At 37.5% G+C, this 11,838-nt stretch overlaps 1 protein-coding gene and 1 long non-coding RNA gene across 4 annotated transcripts; one reads left to right on the top strand and one right to left on the bottom strand.

Annotated features, from left to right (window-relative positions):
- Positions 1-906: 906 nt before the first annotated feature.
- LOC121628486 lies at positions 907-9,938 on the bottom strand. Its single transcript, XR_006008184.1, has 3 exons — positions 9,851-9,938; positions 2,851-2,926; positions 907-986 (listed from the first exon to the last, which is right to left on the bottom strand). It is a non-coding gene; the product is annotated as an uncharacterized LOC121628486 (long non-coding RNA).
- LOC121628484 (putative ferric-chelate reductase 1) lies at positions 931-11,757 on the top strand. Of its 3 annotated transcripts, none has more exons than XM_041967516.1 (15): positions 931-1,120; positions 2,338-2,468; positions 3,839-3,936; positions 4,071-4,173; positions 4,268-4,465; positions 5,399-5,500; positions 5,631-5,775; positions 6,660-6,767; positions 8,114-8,229; positions 8,392-8,478; positions 9,484-9,575; positions 9,668-9,726; positions 9,858-9,998; positions 10,754-10,780; positions 10,867-11,757. In XM_041967516.1, exons 1-15 carry the CDS (start codon positions 931-933, stop codon positions 10,875-10,877), a joined length of 1,608 nt encoding a protein of 535 aa, XP_041823450.1. In that variant the 3' UTR covers positions 10,878-11,757. The 3 variants fall into 3 exon arrangements, with proteins under 3 accessions (XP_041823450.1, XP_041823448.1, XP_041823449.1); XM_041967514.1 differs by having other exon boundaries at positions 9,858-10,001; positions 10,758-10,780; XM_041967515.1 differs by having other exon boundaries at positions 10,754-11,757.
- The last annotated feature ends 81 nt before the right edge of the window (positions 11,758-11,838 follow it).

Genomic DNA, 11,838 nt, shown 5'->3' with positions numbered 1-11,838 from the left:
ATATTGCCTGTGACGTTGATGAGGTCCTGTGGCCCGACCCAGCCCGACGACGTGATGCCTCTCCATGATTTCGGTGTCAACATACAACATACTGTGTCAATTTTCAACGTACTGTAATAAAAGAAATCGCACCCTGAACATTGTGTTCTCAATTGTTACTGTACAGTATCTATTGTGTGTGTAATGGATCCTCCATGGAGTTTAGTACTCATTTTTGCATTGAGTTGTGATATTACTGCATTTTCTGCATTATGTAACTATTCCCATGAAATGCACAAATCTATAGAAAATGCCCAAAACATATTTGAGAATAAATAAGGGTTGCTCAAATGCATCCTGGCAGTTGTGAAACTGTAAAAAGAACAGTCTCACACTGTGAAAATTGTGCTTTCAATTTTTTTGGTAATGTGGTTAATGATGCTCAGTAGTGTTTACATTTTTGCAGGCCTTGAGTGGTATTTTGGTGTCAGAGTTTGCTTTTGAGCATATGAGCAACTGTTTTGGTGTGATGGGTTTGCTTTTGAGCATATGAGCAACTGTTTTGGTGTGATGGGTTTGCTTTTGAGCATATGAGCAACTGTTTTGGTGTGATGGGTTGGTTTTGAAAAGAAACTGTGAGGTTTAGTGTACGTAGCTTTAGAAAAGTGTTTTGTGTTTAGAGTTTTGTGAAAAGTGAGGGCAGTATCGTGAAATGTGTTTAAGCAATAGAGAAAAACTGTAAGTCAGCATAAAAAGTGTTTAAAGTTCTATGTGATCTCTAAGCTATTGTGCAGGTGTACATCTTTCAACCACTAGTCTTCTCCTGTTACAGACTATGCCACTCCTTCCTTCTTTGTTCTCGCCCTATAGTTTTCTCACCTGACGGGAAGCTCAGTTTCACTCGTAGTTGTTTCCCCAAACGTGTCACATCAGGTAGAAACAGATAACTTCATGGCAATGGAAATTTTTCCGCTGCTGCTGGTTTGTTTTGTCCCGATGGCTTGGTGCTATAAAACAGGTCTTGTTACGGCCAGTTGTGTCAATATGCAACCCAACCACCCTGGGAACCCCCAAACAGGACCTTCACCTTACACCGTTACAACAGATCCCAGCAGCTTCATACCTGGACAGGCGGTGAAAGGTAAGTCGCAAATCTAAACCTGGAAAACAGTTCTCATATTATTCATGACAGGGATGGTGTTCCCAGCATTAAGAACTGAGACAAATGTTCATGAATATTTAAAGGTTTGTGGACCGTGTGAAACACAACAGCTGCAATGAACAGCTGTCAGACAGCTCTCAATAAGGAGAATCAGAAATTATTCCTTTACATCGTCTAAAACAGCTCAGATATCCAAATATTTTACCAGTAATTTTACCTCACGTTACTGCTGAATCCGAAATTTGTTTACTTGTCATCACATTTTCTCAATCACTGTACCACAATGTAAAAACCCAAACTACAAATTTGTCATTTTACCTTATATTTTTTACTTTGGTGTGCAAGCTTAATAAAAAAGAAAGAAAAGGAAACGCTAAGCTAAATGAAAATGTCAAGTTTTCAAATCAGCTGTGCAATGAAGTCAAATTCTTTAGTCTACCTATTGTGGTAGACTGTCACTTCACCTCATTAATCTTTATGAAATTTGGTACAATTATTCTATATCTCAGGGCTGATTAAAAAAAAAACACTTTAGTGGAATGATGGCGTAACCCCGACGGCATTATGCTAGCGTCCCGGAAGAAAAAGATGTATAGTGTAATTTCTCAGCCTGTGACTGTGCCATCAAAAGAGTCAGGAACGCTAAGTTTAAGGTAGAAACGTTACGGATTTGAATTCCTACATGCAGACTTACTGGGTTGCACAATGATGTGGTGGCTAGCACTGTTGTCTCACAGCAAAAGGGTTCCTGGTTCGGCCTTGGCTGGAGGCAGGGGGTTCGAGCCTTTCTCTACAACTAAACTGGTACAATTAATCTCTTCTCCTCTGAAATTGATGTTTCTGTGAATGGTTAAATAAAAATAAACACAATATTATTAAAAGTAAAACATCCATACATTACACTTTTTATTCTAATACAGGGTCGCTGTGGTCAGTTATATAGAATAAGTTGTTCTGTACAATATTAGTAGTAACTGGCTGCCAGGACCTTTAAATAAATAAATAAATACATTTGTGTTTTCTTTTCTGCTGTTATGGCCAAAAACAAACAAAAGAATATATGTCACCTTGTGGAATTAAATCATAAATGCATTTATAATGAAAATCAGTGTTAGTTGCAAGTCTCTCATGGTATTTATTGTCAACAGAACATTTTGATTATTATTTATTCATTTATTAGTTTTTCTGTTTCCAAGTTCTACTACAGGCTCCAGCGTCCAAACCGTTTACTGGCTTCCTATTACAGGCTAGAAAACCGGGGAGTAATTCGCCTGTCGGCTCTTTTACTGCAACAACAGGGACTCAACTGCTCAATTGTGGGTCACCTGTGAGTATCCCCCTTTACAGCAACTTACAATACGAGTCATATCCCACTAACACTACATGCCTTGCAGACCTGATGTGCTCATCTTATTTATTTTAATTTTTATATTGGTACTAAATGATCATAAACAGTTCTTGTGTGTATTTTTTCAGCTGTGACAAAACTTACCTCTTGAGATATTTACAATTTGTGTATGTGTGCGTGTTCTGCTCAGCCATTGTAGAACTTTAATAAGGTATTACTGATACCTTTGGAAAACACACATAAGAAAGTGTTTAAACAATAAAATAAAAAAGCCCCTTTTCTGCAAGAATCAACCACTGATTACAGCACTGTGAGGAGACCTAGCAGGAAAGAAACCACAGCAACCACAGGTGTGTCTCACCTTCTCCCCTGCCACCTCCCCCACTGTCTCCCTGGCAGATGTCACAGTTTTTTTCCACCGTCAACAGAAACTCCCTCTTTAATGACAAATGACTTCAGGTCAAAACACCCAAACAGGTGAAGGCGGATCATTTTCCAGTTAGACTCTTCTCTGGTACTAAAATATGTTTATTTACATTTGTGTTATTTATTTGTGTGGCAATATTTGCAAGAATTTGAAAAAGCTCCATAGAAAGGTAAGTTGTTCGTTTTGGGTGTAGTATGTGGAGCTAGATGTAGTAGTTCTGGTTTACTGTCGAGTGGTGGTGGACTGGATCCTTGTGTGGCTATTTCTATGTTGGTAGATGTTGGGCTGCTGATACTGGAGCTAATCTGTGTCATTATTATTATTTTCAGCTTCAACGTGAAAGTCTTAAATAATTGAGTTGATGTGTAGTCCCTAAATACACTCACTGAAAACTAAATATGACATCATATCCCAACATTGGATAGTGTATAACTAGACTAAGTTGAAACTACTTTAAAATTTATTTAAAACTGTTGAAGTGACACCAATGGTCCATGCTTGTCTGGAAGATGTTTCGGTCCTCCTCCAGTGACCTTTCAATCATCTGAGGTGGAACCAGAGGTGTCCAATCCGATTTCAGAGGTGGCCAGTGCCCACTGAAAACCCTCTTCCTTTGCCCCGGTCTGTGACATCTCAATAATAAATAAAAATAAATAAATAAGTAATAATATATAAAATAAATAATAAAAATAATCCCACAGGGCTTTTGATCATTTTACACAACAACAAGAGTGACAAGCTTTGCCATAAACATCATTCACGAGGCAGAAAAAAAACCCCAAAATGAAACTCCTGCTAATCCATAGCCAGCCTACTACAACCATATTGCATCTAGTCAATTCATAGGGCAGATTTGTTTCCAGGATATTCTGTAAAAGTCCAACATCTCTGTGTTTGTGTTTTTGTGTTTGTGTGTGTGAAGAGCACAGCTGTATCCCACACATCAGATTCTGCGAAGACCCAAATCCAGGTGACATGGACATCAACGCCATCAGTAAATGTGGATGCTGTTCAGTTTCAGTAAGTTTAAATTAGTTTATTAAATCCTAGTCTACTATAAAGCTTAGCAGACAAAGCAGCATTGGTCATTACTTTTTATAATCCCCATCAGTTTCTGCCTTAAAGTTTGGAAACCGGTTTTTTATGCCCTTCAGTGCAACCTTTGTGCAGAGTTACAGCACTTACTGGGTTGATGTGACAACTCCTGTCCTGAAATCCACTAATTCTTCATCAGGTTCTGGCTCTATACCACAAGCTGTGAGTCAAGATGTTGATTTAAATTTGGAAAGTGAATTCCCATTGAAATATAATAGCACAATACAACACAATTCTTTTTCTTTTGCCTCTGTAGAGCAGCATCTCCAGTGCAGACTGCGGTGTGACCAAAGTGTGCTTCAGTAAGCCGTCCAGCTGTGACCCTTCAGCCGACTTTACCTGTTATTTTATGTCAGCCACGATGCTGTCTCCTGGTGGTCCAGCTGTCCGCTATGAGATGACGGGCCCCTCTAATGGATACATCTCTTTTGGATTCTCAGATGATCAGAAAATGGTAATTTTTTATTATTTTTTTTTTATTTATTCTTTGTTTTGCTACCACTTGCCTTATGTATCTTATTTGAGTTTCTGAGACCTTTTGCATCACTTTATGGTAAAATACTTTCCTTGCAACCCAGATGTGCACAATCTGATATTTATCTTCTGGCCATTGGTAGATACCTTTTGCACTACAATAAATTTGACATCACACAGTAATAAACAATAAATACATTTTGTTAAAGAGCCAAATAAAGACTTCAGATTTTAAAATTTGAATTTTTCTCCTATTTTTGTCTTGAGCCAGGCTTTAAAGGGTTTATTTTTAGCCACAAACTGGTACTACTGCACACGTCCAACTGAAAATAATCTTGTGGACATGTCCTCTCATACTCATGGTGTCTAATCTCTGAAAAGTGTTCAGTCTTTATTATGAAATAAGGAGCAAACCCATATGTTTTTAGGTAAAGGTTCATGAGCTAAGGAGAGAGGAGTTGATGCCTGACCTAGCTTATGCTACCTTATTTTGCTAGAGCTTTACCCTACCTGCACATTGGTGCTGGTTCTTCCGTGTAGCATACGTACAACATGTGGGTTGTCTGATGTCACCTTTCTGAGGTGGTGTGTTCCTGATCTAAATCAGACATTTTCATCCATGTTGTTGATGGTTAATTTGCTTGTGATACGCCTTGTAACACATGAAAAATACTATTTATACAAGGGGGAAAGCTGGTTTTTAGAGGGACTTTGATGATGGATGTTCATGCTAACCAGGCTTCAGCTTCATATCAGACTTAATAATTCTTTGTGATAATTTCACTTTGACAAAATATCTCATTTGTAACAAAACAACATCAAAATCCAGTAACAATGTAAACATAATCTATTAATATTTCAGTATATCATTCATGTTTTAGGCATTCTGATTTTTCTTATTTTTGTCCTGCAGGGAAACGATGATATTTATATTTGTGGCATGAGCAATAACGGCTCGGTGATGGTTCAACACGCCTATTCGACAGGAGAAACAGCTCCACTACCTCTTGCTCTGGTAATAATGAAGTTTTCTAATACCAAAAATTCACATAAGGACAAAATGTTATCACACACCGCTCAGACAATAAGAGAGCTGCACGTATGTGGTAAAACCAGTACTGAAATTAATTCTTTATCTCCAACAGGGAAATGTTTCTGATATAAAAACATCAATCCAGAACAATGTGATCAGCTGTTCCTTCACTTCCATGAATTCTATTTCTACTCAGAGGTCGTCTTATTTAAATAAAACCTACTACCTCCTGTTTGCCTATGGACCCAGCAGCAATGGTAATGAAAATGTTGTATATTATGGAGAGGTACAAAGATGTGTTCCTGTGTAAAATGTAAATGTAAACAGAACCCCATTATTTCCAAGTCTCTTCAACCAATATTTAATTCCCAGTGGAAGATAAATAATATATTAGATGATGAAACTAAGACATTTTTACCATTTCATGGAAAATATGAGCTGATAGTGAATCTGATGCAGCAACACTTCTGCAAAAAGTAGTTCCAGGGTGATGTTCAGCATGGTGTAGCATCCCCTCTACTTCTAACAACTGTCTGGAAACGTCTGGGAAGTAAAGAGACCAGTTGCTGGAGTTTTAGGAGAGGAATGTTGTCCCATTCTGGTCTGATGCAGGATTCTAGCTGCTCTACAGTCCTGGACCTTGGTTGCTGGATTTCTGCTTCCATGATGCTCCAGATGTTTTGTATTAGGTTTTTATTAAATGAACATTTTTCCAATGATTAAAATTGTAGCAGTGGGGTCAGTCATTTAAGAACAATGGTGGTTTTCTTTCTGGGTCATGTGGGGAGGAAGAGCAGACGGTATGAAAAGAGTTGAATCTGATTAAATTGGTCAAGCAGATAGTTATCTCTTTTAGTGGTTCATTGCTGGTTCTTCATCCAGTTTTGAGTTGGTTTGTGGAAAATGGTTTGGTTTTCCACAGCCACAGAGCCACGTCATGTCATCACATTAAACATTCTTCCAGTTTATGAAGAAGACGAGAGCACAGGGAGACAGTTTATCCACACAGGGCAAGGTTTGGTCTTTACCTGCAAACATCAGTGTTTGTATCACCATTAACAGCTTAAAACTGTTTGTAAATTCCTAATGATAACTGGTGATTATGAATTTTTGGAAACTTTTTTTTGTGTCTGTCTAACAGGAAATATCCAGTTTCATACTGGTACCTTTGCCAGTACTAACAAGATGGACATCACCACACCTTCGGTAGCCTCTCATGACGATTTTTCCTCTATAATGCGAGCACATGGTAAGTTCTTTCCCACTTAGATGTCCAAGTCCAGCTATTCACCATTTATTCTGCCAGCAGTGTGTTTGGTTTGTACAACACCTTTCCATCTTAAAGAAGTACTGCTAAACTGCAGATTTTCTCAGTGATGTGCTCCCTGATGACAGCTAATCCAGCACCCATCTTCATCCTGTCTCTTCTCTGAGTTCTCTCCAGCCAGTAAAAGTCAGTCTGATATAGAGATAAGAGTCTTGCTCTGTCACTTTCTTTCTTTTCCTCACATCGTCCAATAATGTCTTCTTGTATTTCTTTGATTAATCAGCCGTGATGCAGGTTCAAAACAGCCAGTCTGTTGATATCCAGTTGTTAGCATGGGAAAAGCATAACTCCGATGTAAAATGATGCTGCTGGTCAATGACAGCTTCAGGAATGTATATCAGTCACGATGCTCTCAAAATGACTCAGAAACTCATATCTTTAAGGTCAGAAAATGTAGAGCTACAAACAACACATTCACTAACAGACTTTGATTAGTTGATTGATTAATCTCTTTCTTCTATTCCACATTTACATCAGCTGGTAAAAAAAAGGTTTTCGGTGAAGCTAGGTTTTTATTTTTTTATAAAATCTTGTATTTTATAGTAATCTAAAGGTTGCTACCACCTTTATGTTGGTTTTAGATTATTGAGATGTTCTGTACTTGCATGCCTCATCTGAGTCTACGTTCTCTGGATGCTGTGTATCATGAAACTTTGAGGTTTATTACTAATTCTAAGTCACTTACCCATCATTGTTTATCGTACAAATGTGTTGGATTGTCTTTTTATCCATACAAAGGCTAAGATGTCAGTATATTATTATTTACCAAACTATTATTGGTCTACTAACCCTTCTCCAGCTGAAGAGTTGAGGACCGTACAGTCTTTGTTTACAGTTTTTTTTTTGTTTGTTTGTTTTGATAACCTCTTAAAGGTAGGGTAGGCGGTCCTGGAAAAACGTGTCTAGAAAGCTACATTTTGAAAATACTCAATGTATTGATGTAAAGGCTGCTGAATACGGAGAAAAGACCTTTAGCTACAACCAGGCAAGAACGAAGATGAGTGAAAGAAACGAAAATGTAGAACTGGAGATGCCACTATTGTGATTAAAGCATCCCAGAAAAGGGTTTGTAGACTAGTCTGGGGTTTTGGTGGTAGCTTAACAGATATCCCTGAGTTAGCTGGTGCATCTCTATCTCAGACAATATATACATATAAACTGGTTACAGCATTTTCCTCTGCCATGACAGCCATATAAACAAGCAAAAGATAGATGAGCAAAAACACAATAAACTACGTTATTTAAATCATATTAAAACTGTGTTTTAGGGGCACTGATGCTGATAGCCTGGATGACCACAGGATCACTGGGAATGTTGGTGGCCAGATATTTGAAAAGAGCAGGCAAAGGATTTAAATTGTGTGGAAAGGATTTCTGGTTTGTGGTGAGTTTGGAAATCCTTGCTGCAGCATCTGATCCTTTCATTTATTTATTTTTTTCTATCTTGAAAATTAGAGGTTATAACTTGTATGTAAAAATACATTCTTGAAGTATCATAACATCTCAGTTTTATCATAATTCTATGATATTGTTTCTGTTCCTCCAGGTCCATGTTGCAGTGATGAGTGTTACCCTGGCAGCTACTGCCATTGCTTTCATCCTTGCCTTTGCACATGCACAGGACTGGTCTGGGGTCAGTACAACTCTGCTAGAATCCATAATTTAGTTGAATACAAGCATGCAAAGCAAATCACACAGTTTCATAAAGGTCTAAGTTTTAATTATAGAAATAATTAGGTAATATATTATACTAATGCTCCCCAAAGTTCGATTAAATTTGGCTTTGAAGTTTGTGCACAATAATGCTGTTAAACAGAAAAGGCAATATTTTAGACAGAAACATGTGCAGTGTGCTCAGCTAGAGTGCACATGAGGGGAAATGATTGTGACAGGTCCACTTTAGGTCTCTAGCCATCAGGTAGTCAATAATCCAGGCAGAAGGGGATTTTCAGCTGTATGTGCATTAACATCCATTCAAGGGCTCACTAAAGAAGGCAGATTGTGACACTTTTAGTTTCATCCTAAAGCTCCCGAGAGGTGCTTTTCAAACCATTAACAGCTTCTCTTGGACTTCCATGATGTGGAATTTAAGGGCAGCTGGTTTAAATGTGTTTTAATGTATTGAACCATCCTGAAACATGAAAACACGCCTCTTAACTTATCTCTTAACGCCTGGTGTCCCAAATTTGTATCAAACCACTTCTGGCCTTTGTTTATTTTATTTATTTATATCTAGTTATTCTATTTTATTGATTTATTTGCTTATATTCGCTTTTATTTATCTATTTATTCTTTTTTTTGTTTATTATGAGTCTTTACCTATTTATTGTTATTCATTTATTTAATATTAAATTGCACTTTATTTTGTTCCAGTCTTATTCCTTTTGTCCATGTTTTTCCTGTATTTATTTATGCATTTATTAAAAAAATTTTTTTAAGTAAATTCAAGTGTTAAGGGCTTAAATCACTAAATAATAAAGGTTATTTAGACTGATCTGAGCAGTTGGACTTTTCAATAAAAAGGTGTTGATTTATTTCTTGTTTTTGTCCTCATATTTTTATATCATTTGATTTATAAAGAGTTTAAACATGTATTCATGTGAAGGGTGTGTGTGTTAAAGTGTTGTTTGGTTTGCAGGGAGCTCATCCTGTGTTGGGGTGTCTGGTCACCATTCTGTCTCTGTTCCAGCCCATAATGGCGATGCTGCGCTGTGGGCCACAACATCCGATGTAAGACCAAGTCTGTGTAGATCTGCAGCTGTTTGTACTCATGATGGCAGACTTGTTTCAGATGGAATTTTAAAACTCTTTTTCTTTAACAGGAGGTTCGTTTTCAACTGGTCACATTCTTTAAATGCTCTTGTCATCAAAGCTTTGGCTGGTACGTTCACATCCTCCATTTTGGTTTTGTAGACACTTAGATTAAGAAAAAATATATGTTTACACTGCATATATATTGTAACTCTTGGCTGTAAGTTGGTAAAATGTCTGTTTTTATGTATTACCATGCAGTGGCAGCCATTTTTACAGGTCTGGAGAGGGTTGACAGCACTACGGACGTCTGGCTGATGAAAGTTATGGGTGGTTTTGTTGGTTGGGAAATTGTGTTCTACATCCTGTTTGATTTCCATCTGAAATGGAAGATTCAAAAAACAGGTAAATAAATATAATTTATCTAAATTAATATTATTGCGATTCTAAAGTTCCTACACCAAGCTGATTAAAAGGATGCAGTTACCCCAGACAACAGTTTACAATTGATTCCTATTAACTGTATTTCATCATTTTATTCCTGATTATAGTTTTATGTGGTTTATAATTAATTACTAATTCACTTTTAAATGTTTATATGGCCTAACAAATTAAAATGTAAATAGATCTCGTCAGTTTTAGGGCAAAACTAATGAGACACAATCAGGACACACCAAATAAATATTGACCACAGCTGTTGGTTGCTGTGCTATTTGTCGATAAGCATGTTTGTGGTAAACAAACTGAATATCAGTCAATATCAATGCCAGGTTGTTATATCTGTCTATCCCAAGAATCTATAACATAAGGAGGACAAATAAACCTGCAGTCATAAATGCATCTTACTTATGGCTATAATCAGTAAAAAGAAAAGAAAATGTACAGCTTTTCATTTAAAAAGCATAAACACAAAGCTTTTTAAACTGATTTTGGCAACTTAAATATGTTCAAAACCTTAAGCAGCTTGGACACAAAAGCAGTGGTTTAAACAGGCATCTCAGTTTAGTTTCACACATTCACGATTTCATCATTTATGCTTTATTTTCCATATGAAAAAATAGCCGGCATATAAAACATTTTCCAGAATTTTATAATTTTTTTTAATTATTTCATTTTCATAGTTTCAGCAGTTTTTATTTTTCTTTCTGCTTTGCATTACAGATCAGACTTCTGGGGAATCCAAGGTGGTGAGACTAGAAAGTTAAAATAAAAATCTTTTACAGCAACTGCACAAGTAAAACAAATAATATTCAAATTTGTGTTTCAACAGGTCAAAGTTAGCACTCTGCTGATGGTTCTGTACTTCTTGGGAAACCTTGTCTTTTTGGTGGCACTGCTGGCTGGAATCGGGACGTTGTAAACATAACCAAAGATAAAATAAATACAGACTGCCTGGCCGAAAAAAAGTTGCCACCTGGATTTAACTAAGCAAATAGGTGGGAACCTCCTATTGGGTAATTATTGCGGGGGGATTATCTTGCAGCTGCAACACACTATTTAACCTCAACTGATGCAATGAGCAGCTTCTAATTTCTTAAATAACCATGTGGAAAGACCCATCGCGTGGTCGTGGGAAAGATTAGTCTGTTTAAGAAGGATCAGATCACTGGGATCAAGCAGAGAAAACATCTAAGGAGAAGCAGAAACTACTAAAACTGGGTTAAGAAGTGCACTGTAAAATCTCTTTAGTTACATTCTCCTCCCATGTCTCAATCACAATGTGTGCTGGCTCAGGGATTCCACATTGGCGCTATTTGTCCCTTGCTGGTGGCTGTAGTTTCAAGATGGCAGACCATCATGGCACTTAGCTATCGGCTTACTTGTCTGAACATGTTTGTAGCTGCCGCTTGGATTACCACACACAGAATGCAGAGAGCTTCGACTGATGCTCGTTTGGTTCACTCCTCTTTATATCACACCTCACCATGTGGCACCATGAAAACTACAAATGAACAAATACAGAATATAGTGCCACATTTCTTACAGACAATATACATAAATCACGTTTACATTTACTTAAAGTAAATCACGCACAGTGGTGTGGTGGTTAGCACCGCAGCCTCACAGCAAGAAGGTTGCTGGTTCGAATCTCGGCTGGGGGGAGGTTCGAACCCTGAGGGCCGTGGCCTTTCTGTGTGGAGTTTGCATGTTCTCCCCGTGTATGCGTGGGTTCTCTCCGGGTACTCCGGTTTCCTCCCACCATCCAAAGACGTGCGTGTTAGGTTAATTGATTACTCTAAAT

This window comes from Melanotaenia boesemani, chromosome 18 (genome assembly GCF_017639745.1).
Source record: "Melanotaenia boesemani isolate fMelBoe1 chromosome 18, fMelBoe1.pri, whole genome shotgun sequence".
Classification (NCBI taxonomy): domain Eukaryota; kingdom Metazoa; phylum Chordata; class Actinopteri; order Atheriniformes; family Melanotaeniidae; genus Melanotaenia; species Melanotaenia boesemani.
This window is presented reverse-complemented; position numbering and strand designations above follow the sequence as displayed.

What these genes read in the sequence shown, in the direction of transcription:
- LOC121628484 (XM_041967514.1), top strand. Translation starts at nt 931, where the DNA reads ATGGCAATGGAAATTTTTCCGCTGCTGCTGGTTTGTTTTGTCCCGATG. An exon ending in CTGGCTCTATACCACAAGCT is followed by an intron (nt 4,174 to 4,267) that starts GTGAGTCAAGAT and finishes TTGCCTCTGTAG; the next exon opens with AGCAGCATCTCCAGTGCAGA. An exon ending in GAAAGGATTTCTGGTTTGTG is followed by an intron (nt 8,230 to 8,391) that starts GTGAGTTTGGAA and finishes CTGTTCCTCCAG; the next exon opens with GTCCATGTTGCAGTGATGAG.